This window comes from Sesamum indicum, linkage group LG1 (assembly GCF_026168435.1).
Source record: "Sesamum indicum cultivar Baizhima isolate 11 linkage group LG1, ASM2616843v1, whole genome shotgun sequence".
Lineage (NCBI taxonomy): Eukaryota > Viridiplantae > Streptophyta > Magnoliopsida > Lamiales > Pedaliaceae > Sesamum > Sesamum indicum.
In genome coordinates this window covers 1,897,407-1,909,605 of record NC_142657.1, presented here as the reverse complement: position 1 = coordinate 1,909,605, position 12,199 = coordinate 1,897,407, and the positions used below count along the sequence as shown (strand labels likewise).

General features: G+C 35.7%; 2 protein-coding genes across 9 annotated transcripts; one reads left to right on the top strand and one right to left on the bottom strand.

Annotated features, from left to right (window-relative positions):
* The first annotated feature begins 2,165 nt into the window (after nucleotides 1-2,165).
* On the top strand, nucleotides 2,166-7,142 carry ATH1 (homeobox protein ATH1). 7 transcript variants are annotated; one of them, XM_088881615.1, is made up of 5 exons: nucleotides 2,166-2,786; nucleotides 4,286-5,319; nucleotides 5,749-6,101; nucleotides 6,383-6,443; nucleotides 6,731-7,142. In XM_088881615.1, exons 2-5 carry the CDS (start codon nucleotides 4,360-4,362, stop codon nucleotides 6,893-6,895), a joined length of 1,539 nt encoding a protein of 512 aa, XP_088737741.1. In that variant the 5' UTR covers nucleotides 2,166-2,786; nucleotides 4,286-4,359; the 3' UTR covers nucleotides 6,896-7,142. The 7 variants fall into 7 exon arrangements, with proteins under 7 accessions (XP_088737741.1, XP_088737738.1, XP_088737740.1 ...); XM_088881612.1 differs by having other exon boundaries at nucleotides 4,283-5,319; XM_088881614.1 differs by lacking the exon at nucleotides 2,166-2,786 and adding an exon at nucleotides 2,830-3,314 and having other exon boundaries at nucleotides 4,283-5,319.
* A 589-nt stretch (nucleotides 7,143-7,731) lies between these two features.
* NDL2 (N-MYC downregulated-like 2) lies at nucleotides 7,732-11,767 on the bottom strand. 2 transcript variants are annotated; one of them, XM_011098443.3, is made up of 11 exons: nucleotides 11,493-11,767; nucleotides 10,291-10,390; nucleotides 9,890-9,987; nucleotides 9,674-9,762; nucleotides 9,391-9,451; nucleotides 9,221-9,307; nucleotides 8,992-9,069; nucleotides 8,854-8,910; nucleotides 8,700-8,755; nucleotides 8,475-8,610; nucleotides 7,732-8,395 (listed from the first exon to the last, which is right to left on the bottom strand). In XM_011098443.3, the coding sequence occupies exons 1-11, from the start codon at nucleotides 11,550-11,552 to the stop codon at nucleotides 8,174-8,176; spliced, it is 1,044 nt and encodes a 347-aa protein (XP_011096745.2). In that variant the 5' UTR covers nucleotides 11,553-11,767; the 3' UTR covers nucleotides 7,732-8,173. The 2 variants fall into 2 exon arrangements, with proteins under 2 accessions (XP_011096745.2, XP_088737745.1); XM_088881619.1 differs by lacking the exon at nucleotides 11,493-11,767 and adding an exon at nucleotides 10,516-11,474.
* Nucleotides 11,768-12,199: the final 432 nt, after the last annotated feature.

Here is a 12,199-nt window from a genome sequence, read left to right as displayed (position 1 = left end):
CATAATTCAATTAAAATGACATGGGGTTCTTGTGATGATGAACACTGCCTTTGGGGACATCCATGTGACCATCAATCCTCTTATCCACTAATTTTACCTTTTTTTTTTTCATTACATTAATATTATAATATGCAATCTCAGCCAATCATTTCTTAAGATGTTTTAAGCTTCAATCTTTATATGTTTGGCTCGCATTGCCACCGGAAAATCATAATTATGTCATGCCACTACTAAATTTTAAATACTATTTATGTCCAACTCCGTCCCCCTAATATCATCCAGACCTACAAATACATGAAATTAGACTCAATTTCATTACAATTATTCAATTATATGCAGTAATTATATTGATATTTCATTTTATAATATCGTCATATTCTGATCTAACCGTTCACTCTCATAAAAAAGATCTTACTGCCGCACGAGGGCAGCTTGAAATCATTTGTAGTACATATGTAAATATATTTGTGAGATACGATACTTATATATATATATATATGTTTTGGTCCTAATTATTGTGTCGTATAGATGACCTAAATCCTAATAAATGAAATTGGGTAAGTTAGTGCACATGAATTGGAAGGCTGAGAGGTCAAAATCTGATGCATGGAGAGAAGGAGCCTTAATTGAGTACTGACATTTCCCAAACAAACCCTAACTCCTACTCTTGAGATGATAAGCACTTCTCACCAATATCCTTCCCTCATTGCACGTGCAACTTGTATTCATCCTCAACCAAACCATTTAAAGCTCCCAATTTCTCATACATGTTCTTTTTTATTTTTTATATAAACTAACCTTGTATATACGGCATATTCGATGTGTGTGAAAAAATATTTTAAAAACGCATCTCATGTTGCGTTCCCTCCAAATGTGATAAACGCATGCCCCAAGTAGCACACGGTATGCCATGTTAATAATGTGTTTGCCCCTCCACTTCCTAAAAGCCCATTCAATATCCATCCACCACTATTTGTTAGGTCAGAGAAATCAAATAGTTCGTCTGATAATAGTCAAACAACGTCTACTGTACTGAATTAAAGAATAAATTTAAACATTTAAGAATTTGTACGATCACAGAATTCTCGTCTATAATAATACATATTTGTTGCAGAGTAATTTGAGTTAAGATTGTGTACAACACTGAAAATTTGGGTTGCTTAAGATCGGCTCGATCTTGGGAGGTGGGCCCAATATGAATGGTTGTGATTTGGGGGAGTGGGGAATAATTATTACTATAACTGTGGCAATTTCAATGTTGGGCCTCAATTGGGCCCAAGACTGTGTTACGTTCTTAAATCAATAGTAAGCCCAAAATGAAATGGGCCTTGTAAATGCTCAACCAGCCCAGATAATACCCAGTCAATTTCTGGGCTCAGTGTTGAGCTTTGCTTGCCATAATTCAAAACTGGCCTCACTTTGTTTGGATTGGGACAGAAAATGTTGACAACAACCACAAAATTATATAAACTTTCAATTTACTACTCATTCAACATTTTCTAATATTGTTTTTATATTTGTATGGGTTAAATGTAATATATATATATATATAATTAAAATAATGTGATAAGAATAAAATATTATTTTTAAATTATAAATATCATATAAAATAGTTGATGATATTTTTTACTTCTAAGATACGGATTAAAATTAGGGTAAATTACAATGAGCTCTTTCAAATTTTGGTATAATTATGAATATCCTTTATTATTTAAAAATTGTAAATATCTTCCTGATATTTGATAAAATTATGTAATTTTTTGTTAGAGGTTTGGAATTGTCAATTTTGTCCTTATTGTATTTTTAAAAAAAAAATTGTAAAAAACTTGGACGAAGTAGATGAAAAAAATTATAATGAAGAATTATGTATTTAAATAATAAAAAAATTAATTTCTTTTAAAAAATAAGTAAAATTGTAATTTATAATCTATAATGATATTTTAGTTAATTTATCATAAAATAAATGAAAATCTAACAAAAATTAATATATAGAATTAATTATTAAACAATGATAGAAATTAAAAATATTAATTATTTATGATTATGTGAAATTTCATTAAATTGATCCTTACAGACAATACAAATCACATGACCTATAAATTTTAGCCTATTCTCTATTTCCATTTAAAGTGTGGAAGCACACAGCCCTTAAATAGAGCGTATGTAGAGAAGGAGTTCTGTAATTGCATGCACTCAGAGAAACTCGTCAAAGATCTGCCCAACAGATCTTCCTTTTAACACCCCTCCAATTTTGCTTGCATCATCATTTCATACTGTTCTTGCTTGCATTCTCTCTCTCTCTCTCTCTCTAAAACTCTTCTATCTCTTGTATGTATGTATATATGTACATATGTATATATTTGTCACTATATCCAATGACTAAAAGTACACTGCTGGTGCAACAGTGTGGTTTTCCAATCTACTTGCCTAAACCCTTTAGTTGTTTGATTCAGGTATCAAAAGTATGTTGTTTCCTTACTCCATTTCACTCTCCTTTCTCATCACATTGGCTTTGTTGTCTTGAAAAAGTAAAGCCTTTTTCTTTTTTCCCCATGAAAAATGGCGCTGAGGAAATCCTGCCATGCACAGGAGTTTGAACAGAGAGAGAATCCAGATATTTTGTCTGTTGATGATCATTGCAGGGATGGTGTGAGCAGATAAATGAGAGGTGATAAAGGAGGGCAGGAGTGATCAGAAGTGTGTGTTGTGTGTGAGAGATAAAGAGAGAAAAAAATTGGGCCCTCAAAAGGCTGCAACAGAAATGAGTGGAACTGCAGCATCAAAGAGTATGCATACTACATAATTAATTATCTCTCTCTCTCTCTCTACATATATATGCACACACATGTATGTATATCTCGCTGCCTGATCTCTGTATAGACTCCCATTTTTCCCTGCTTTTGTGTTTAACTTGCTTTTAATGGGCTTTTTGTATAATGTATGTTCTTCAAGTTCTATGGCTCTTTGTGTCTTGAGTGTTGGGGAAACTTGTGGCTAATGAGTCTCTTGTGTGAAAAGAAGAGTTTTTTAAGAAAGAGAGGAGATTTGTTTTGTGTTGGTGGTAGAGATTTTGATTCTTGATGGGGTCTGAAGCTCTGATTTCTCAGTTTCTTGGGTTTTGGATTCTCGGATGAAATCCCACTTTTCTTTGTATTTCTTCTTCATGCAAGTAAAAACAGCTAACTTTATGCGTTTGGCATTTTATTCTTTGTTACTTAGTTTTCTCAGAATGGTGGTGGGGTTGAAGTACTTTCTACTGCTTGGGCTTGTTCACAGTTAAGATCTTTTACCACCTTGTTCTTTATCATGAAAAGGTAAAAAGAAAAACAGCTAACTTCAACACTTTAAGGTGGTCTCTTGGCTTTTGATTTGTACACTGTTTGGGGAGAAAGGGTAACCAATGATTTCCTACATATGGTTCTGATCAATATAGAATCAAAGCTCCCACCTTTATACTTGTTTGGCAACCACCGTTTGTTCCCAGAAGAATAGAAATTTCTCCAAGTATTATACATACTAAGAAATGTTTAGCTTTTACATATTCCCAGCAAAGGCTTGAAGGAGAACCTGCATAATAACCATACTTCATCTGTTCTTGCAAATTTTTCCTCTCCAAAGGTATTAATAAGGCTGGTTTTAGCATTGGCTAATGGTGTTTATATGATTGATCTTTGTACTTTTATCTCAGCGGATTGCTCTAAGGAATAATTTTCTTGTCCATTTGTTTCAAATATAATGGTGTTTTTCACTATGATTCTTGAAGCTGATCAAGCATATGAAACTTCTTTGGATTTGATATAGATGGTAGATGGGCAGTCAATAAACTGATCACCTTTTCATTCTCCATGCTGGTTTTTGAGGAAAATAAAATGCGAAAATGCCTCGATATCACTATAATCTTGCCCAAGTTAAAAAGGAAAAAATTCGCAGAGTATGGTTTTTGTCACTTTCTTTTTGTTTCCTTCACAAGCCAAACAGTATGAGAAAGTTCTAGTTTTCTCATAATTGCTGAATAAAACAGCAATAATAGTGTTTTAGCTGGAGTTAGCTCACTCTTAGTTAGTCCCATATGAATGCACGGATGTGAGTGTTGGTTTACATTAGGGATTGACATGATCTAAACAAATTCACTGATTGTTTTCTGTTTAGTTTTGTATACGTCTGTGAAATGCTCAAGTGTGTGCGACTTCAAATCATTGAAGTTGTATGCCTAATTTTTTCCCTATGATTTATGAAGATACTATGCATATGTGTGAAATTTGGGTGTATTTGATCATGTCAGCAGATAGAGCCCTGAGGATGATTTAGAAGTCACTTACAGTTACTCTGTGTTTTGGTGATAAGTGATACTATCAAAACATGGAAATCAACCCAACGGGATCACATTCCGTTGCCACAGAAGGAAATTCATTGCAAACAGCCTCAACTTCTCTTGGTTATCCTGATTCAGTTGATAGGCAAACTCCACATCATCTCATGCCTGGATTTCTTGTCCCTTTTACCCTTGGAGGAGCTGTGAACAATTTGGAGGACATTTCCCTACACGGTGCATCCTTTGACAACCTTCCAGATGAACGATACAGCTCGACTGAGTATCACGAAAAGTTAACAACTTCGGGCCCTTTTGCATATCCCTTGGAAATCGCACAAACTGCAGTTCCCTTTAACTCTTCCAATGTTGTGAATTCTTCTTTTGAGACCATGAGTTACGGTTATGAAGGTGTACCCTATGATACAAGCACTAGATGGGATTTCAGCAAATTCATAAACCCTCCGGAACCGGTTGGAAGGGTCACTGGTAGCTGCCCCCTGAGCGAGTGGATGATGACTGAGCAGGAGGCCTTGAATTCCAACAGTCGAGGATCGTCTCGATTTAGTAATGAGTTGTCTCTGAGTCTTGCAACATCTGAACCATCTGTTGTTCATGGAAGTTGCATTCTGGAGCAATGCTCGGAGATGAGCTCCTCAGGTGTAACTCGCTATTCATTGCCTAATGGACACGTATTGTCTGAACATGCATCTCGCAGTGGTAGTGATGTCTCATTAAGTTTTGATTCTTACAAGCCACTCCATCTTTCACCCTTGTTACCAGGATCGAGATTTGTCCATGCGATGCAGGAAATACTTGCTGAAATTGCTGGGTACGCACTTGAAAACATAGAACAAATGAGTTACTCTGCAGATCAGATTGGGGATGGAGTAAATGTTTCTTTCTCTTCAAGCCTTGATGGGGAGAATACATTCATGTATCGAAACAATGTCTTGCAAGAAAGAACTTCCGAATCAAAGAAAAAGCATCTCCTTGCTTTATTGCAAGTGGTATATTAATATTAACTCTGCATAGATTCGTTTATCCTTTGAAAAGTTCTCTGATTCACTAATATAAAACACATAGGGAGTCTGATCCTTTCCTAATACACTTTATTTTCAGGAGAAAATTTGTAAGTCATAATGTCTTACAAGTGCCTAATATAAACAGTTGATGAGTGGTCATCTATTTGAACTGTATGAATTTTTTTCTAGTAAGAGAAAGCTTGAGCTACCATGCTTTTTTGTGTTTGATTTCGTTTATTTCCTGTACAGGTTTCTCATTAATTAGTCTTGTAATTTCCTGATATATGTATTTGTTCTGTGCATCCTAACATGCTCTTATCTTCTGGTCATCAATTGCTTGAACTCTTCTGATTTATTGTCACTGTTTTTCCGATTCTCCTTATTTGCTTATGCTCAACGTTGCTCTCTCCTTAGGTTGATGAACGATACAACCGATGCTTGGACGAAATCCATACCGTAACATCTGCATTTCATGCTGTGACCGAGTTGGATCCTAATCTACATGCTAGGTTTGCTCTCCCAATGATCTCATTCATGTACAAGAACCTGAGGGAGAGAATCAGCAGCCATGTCCTTGCAGTGGGAGCACATATGAGTAAAGGAGAAGCAACAGAAGAGACGGCACTTGAAACGTGCTTCATCCACAAGCAGTGGGCTCTCCAGCAGCTATACAAGAGAGATCATCAATTTTGGAGGCCTCAACGGGGACTTCCAGAAAGATCCGTCTCCGTTTTGAGGGCGTGGATGTTTCAGAACTTCCTTCATCCGTGAGACCCTCTTTTCCTTTCAGTATCTTTTAACAGTATCAGACCCTCTATTCTTCCAACTTGTAAAGACATATCTTGATCTTTGTAGTGATAAAAAAGGGCAATATGATCATGTTTGAATACCACTCACCCTTTAGGGTTAGGGTTTTGAAGCTGTCATGTGTTAGCAGATTAGCCTTTGTTCTTGCAAAAACATTCTTCTTTCATCTTATAAGAGTATCTATAAAGCTCGATCATCCAAATACCTTCTTGAGCTAACGGATGAACGTTTTAAATTTCAGGTACCCGAAAGATGCAGAGAAGCACTTGCTTGCTTTGAAGAGCGGACTAACAAGGAATCAGGTACATGGAACTCCTATGCCCTGGAGCTTTATGTGGTTTTTAATATACGAAGCAGCATAAGTATTTGTCACACTCTTGTGCTAAAAAACACGGTAATTTAGTTGAGTAAATACATTACTGCATAGACTACATACATCTTTCCATGCACCAGTTTAGGTTAGTAAAGATTCTCACATAGCATGTGATGTTGCTTGATATCGTCTTTTATAACCATTCCAAGAACATTTTATCATGTAAGAAGATGTCGAGACAAGCTGTCGAATCTCACCATCGCATTTCTGACCTAGGTGTCGAATTGGTTTATAAACGCTCGTGTTCGTCTATGGAAACCAATGATAGAGGAAATGTACGCGGAGATGAATAGAAGGAAAGGTCACCGGAACGATGAAGAAACTGGGGGCGACCACAGAAATCACAAGGGCTTCGAGAGTAGAAGATTTACGACAGAGTGATATGGATAAAAAGCACTTGTTGATTCAAGTCAAGTAGAGATTAGTATAGTATGGATGATATATCATATAACTGTATATCCACTCATCGTAATTGAATATCTAGCTTTCATCTATGCTCTTGAGAATGTAATCTCAACTTTGTATAACCAAAGAAGATGTCAGCAACAAAAACTGTATGCCTGTAGCTATACATTGCCTTTCAGATGGCCGCTCTGTTTTGATGCTGGCTCACGATTGGATTTGGAAACTTTGTGGCTTGGCTTGAAAAATAAATCAAAACTATTGATTGGAATCAATCCATAAAAAGATTATTTGAATTTAATTTATTAAATTTAAATTTAACAAATCAAACTTAAATTAAAAAAAGAATTGTTCATAAAGTCGATTAGAACTTGATTTGATTCGTGTAAAAATAATAAAATATACTTAAAAATATTAAAATATTTAAATTTGATTCAATTAAAATTTATTTGAGCTTGATTAAATTAATAATCAAATCGGACTCAATTTTTTTATAAAAAAATTAATAATAATTCAAATGAATTTGAGCAAGTCTAAACATTTAGAATCATATTTGTGGGGGGAATATTGTCTGCATGACTGTGGCTTGGACATAGAAAATTCTGTGAGTTGTCATATCACTATAAAGATTATTAAACGGGAAATAGTTCCACTTCCTTCAACGTGAGGAATTCTAGAATTCTCTTCTTTTCTGTTTCATGATACACTATCAATTATGGGACTTTGAATGTGTGGTGTTGTATTTGTTGCCTAAAAGATCAATGATAAATAAAGCAAGGAAATGCTATTCTAATGGGGATCCAGGGGGGAAATAATTGGGAAGCACTGACGTTTCAGAACCTTATATAATACCCAGTTCAGCAATTCTATCAAATCTTTCACACTTTATAAAAAATGGAATGTAAATATAAATAAATAAACGGAAAATAAAGTTATTCGCCCGCCTTATTATTCTTTTCTGCTTTATCCATCATACATAATTTAATTAGACCAAGAATGTAGAGAGATTAATCACTAATACTCAACCCAACTCTTTATATTATATTTGTATTATAATTAAAAGAAGAAAACCCTTGTTTATTCCCTGTATATCATTCCCTTTTCTATACCCCTGCTTCCTTTATTATTCTAATTTCTTTTTCTTTAATATTTCAACTCATGCCTCTTGTAATTTCCCCCACCCTACATTTCTGTTCCAACATATATACTCATATATTTGATATTGTTACAAAAACTTTGCTTTGGTCTTACTCGGACTCACACTTCTGCCTGGATTCTGGTTTTTATAGGCTTTAACTTCAAGCCCATGCTTTCAGGTGAGAAAAGCTCTGGTGAAAAGCTAGTAGGACTCAAGGGGCTTCGTGGGCTCATACTGAATTGAGATGGCTTATGGAAGCCATAGCCAATGAGAAAATATTCTAATGGTATCAACATCGTATCGGGTTGTTCTTCAGTAACCATTGATCCACATGCTCGAACCTAAGCACCGGTAGAGAAACACTAAGGAGTTGTACTTGTATGTATGGTCTAAGCAGTTAAAGAGGAGTTTTTTTTTCACCTCAACCAAGGCGGTCAATCTCTGGTCTAGATTCAGTGTCATGTGGAGAGCCTCATCGTGGAAAGGAGAGTTTTCTCCAACAAAAATCAAAGATCGACACTTTAGTTTTCTCAAGCCTTCGGAAATATCTGGTCTCCTGAAGGGCAGCAGATAACAAGGATGTGTATAATAGAACAGAAAGTCCAAGTCTTTCTTTAGTATTGCTGTAATAGCACAAGAACATACCCATTGATAGCTTCAAGAAACCGCAGCACATTTGGGCTTTGCCTTTCTCCTAACAACTGCAGTTGGTGTAAAACATTTTCATGCAATTTAGAGAAATGCGCAACAAAGTGCAGTTTTGGTGGAATATAAGGATGAGAAGAAACATGGCACTAACTCTTCTGCATGATTGAACAATATTTGATTCTGGTATATCCACATTGCCAAGTACTTCCTGTCAAACCACTCGAATTCAATAATCCCATCAATTGTATAAATCAATCATATCGTCAAATGAAATGATCCCAAGAACTACCTTGCTGAAGTACCGCATAAGCAATAAATCCTTCACTAAGCCACACATGCCACACATGTAAAGTAAATTTGACATAGCCTGCAAATATTTTACCAATTCAAGAGACAAAATCTCACTCCCACAAATAAATACACGAATAAAGTGCAGTAATGCGTGTCCAATTCTGTGTGTGTGGGCGCGCTCTATTGAGCTGTGGATTGGGGGAAGAGAGAATTTTGAGAAAATAAACCTTATTGTGTAACCACTCCGTCCAAGATGGAGATTTGCATAGAGGAGAAACAAGAATCAAACCCATAACACGCTGTGAGTACTTTATCTGCAGTAAAGCAATGCGTGATTATGCGGGCCGAATCTGACAGAAATAAACATAGATGCAGCTGTACAAGGAAAATGACTTACGCCAAACAGGGTAAGAATATAAGCCCCAGCTGTTACCCCCAAGCACATCACTGCACCAAGTCTGGAGAGAGAAAGAGAGTTTTAGATCGACTTGCCATAAAATATATTTCAATTCATTAAATTACAAGTCCGATGCCCTTCAGAGAAATATTATATGAATATATTTACTTGAGACAGAATATGTATGAATAGATAGGCCAAAAGCAGCGAAGGAAACACAGAAAGCTGGAATAAGATCAGCAAAGCAGAGAGGCAGGTCGAATATTACTAACAATAGAATTACCCAAAGTAGTCGAGGATTTCAGCAATCTGATCAGCCAAATCATCGACAGATAATGCGGGTGCATCAGGCCCTGCAACAGCAGCTCCTAGCTGCAATAACTCTTAACGGAAGTACAAGATAAGAAACAGTAGAAGTAAAAAGGATCCAGTAGTGGCAATGCATTGATGCCACTCGTCCGCAATGAATATAAGTAGTCAAGCAATCTAAGGCACGGACCTCATGGCCGGGCGGACTTATATGATAGATACAGAAGTTGTGGAGAAGAAGAGAAAATGCTTCTGGACAAAAGAACAGTCCTTGGAAACAGGACATATCTGTTTGGTTGCAAATGCAGAAAAAAGAAAAGTTAGATCTCAATCGACAAAAGTAACAAGGTCGTTTGTATCAACTAAAATGAAATAATACTACAAACTACAGGCGGTAACATGCTTCAAGTTTTACAAATGATAAATATATTGGATTACTCCAAATTCTTCCACTTTCCATATATCAAGCACCTTTCATCATATCAGACGGCATATAAAGCAATTCATAAAGAAATCTTGGCATATAACAAACAGAAAGTGTGTCAAAACTCAATAGTATGCTTAATGTCATTTCCAATTAAGTTGCCTTACAGTTTAAAGCTAAATCGGGATATGTAATTAGAGCAGGCTTGTCCTGGTCTCCAAAAACGGCAACCGATACAGAACCATGACCAGTTTTCACAATATGCTCCTGTAAGTGATCATGAAAACTATAGTTCATCAGAATCTTAATTATACATAGAGAGAAGCGAAAAGCCAACAGAAACCACATATTCCACCAGCACTTAATTCCAGAAAAACTATGATGCCACGTGCCTTCAAATGAGGAACAATCTTTTAGTAAAGTAGAGTATTATTTGCTTCCCACCAGAATCGCCCATGTGCAGTGTCCTTTCTGAAGATTTCCAGCTAACTTATTAGCAGACTTTCCTTATGGAACAGAAATCAATGCTTCTTTTCATCATTATTCCTACATGAATTTACAAGCATACCAATTCATATGCTGATCTCTAAGAGTCTGTTTCTAAACCAAACGCTAGCATGATAGATATGAAATTCCATATAGCCTTTCCATAATTGTCTTTTTATAATCCAACCTCGATTGGGGGATAATACTTTCTTTAATGAAAGAAAAGTTTCCTTATTTTTAGTAAATATCCTACTCCAGATAATTTGGTACCCAAAGATTAAGTCTCCTACTTATATTATCTAAACTGAGACCAGCCGGAAAAATTGATGAAACTGCGCATATCTAAATGACCTACAAAATGCATTCAGAGGCTAAGCAAGAAAGTGTATACCCAAAATCGCCAAAAGCATGCAAACGTTTTCCTTAAAGCAAAAATGCATTATAATGCAAATAGAAACCAATTGCCAAAAGAAGCTCCTTTCCTTCTCTGAATCAGCAAATAACGAGAAGCAGCGACGGAAGACAAAAGTATTCAAATACAAACTTTATTTGAACAAATTAGTAGCACAGCTGAATAAAATCAAATAAAAAGATGAACTTGTTCTGGAAAACGTGAACGCAAACATAATCTATAAAAAATCGCCAAAAGCAGCTTCTTTCCATCCACAATCCAGGAACGAAACAATAAGCAGCACTAGCAAATGAAATAACGTTCCATTTGCACAGTTCATTAAGGCGAATCCTCCAAGAGTTTGAAGTTTACGCAACCTCAAAACTCATTAACCAAAATGCAGGTCGCAAAATCGACTTCCACTAACATACACATAACAATACGCATACAACCATTTCATATATGCAAATGCGAATGAAGTTTGAATACCACCTTTCCGGCGAGAGGGGCGGACTCCATATAAAGGGAGACGGAATCGCTGGAGTCCGCCATTACTCGCCGCTCCCTCTAGAATCCTCCCTCTCTTTCTCTCACCACCTCCCTCTCTCCTCCACTTTCTCTGTCTTGAATCTCTCTCCAATTCGAGAGGCATTGGATTTGGCTTCGGTAGCTTATATACCAATCAACGTCTCTCCTCTTTCCTCTCTCCTCTCTCTCTCCAAATATTCGGAGAGAAAATACACTGTATATCTGTAATTATAATTTTTCTTTTTTCTTTTTTATTTTCACAGAGAAATGTATATATATATATATACATGTGTGTGTATAAAAGGACTAGAGTCACCGTCACCGACGCTTTGGGCTTTTCGCGGGCGATTTGAGTGGGCCCAAAACTAACCAGAGTAAGATGTCAGGCCGACACAATTCTGCTGGTGAAATGACGCAAATGTCCTCTGATCTTTTCGGTTATATTAATTTTATTTTATGGAATTATGATCAACTAAAAAGAGATAACATAGTTTGATTTTATAATATATATATTATTTAAATTTAATGTAAGGTAATTAACATTCAAAACGAGTTGTTTATGTTGTCTAACTAACCCAATAATTAATAAATATATAAAATTATGATTTTTACAAATTTTATACACCAATCTTATCATATACCATATTTATAAGTTTATATTAAAAAATAGC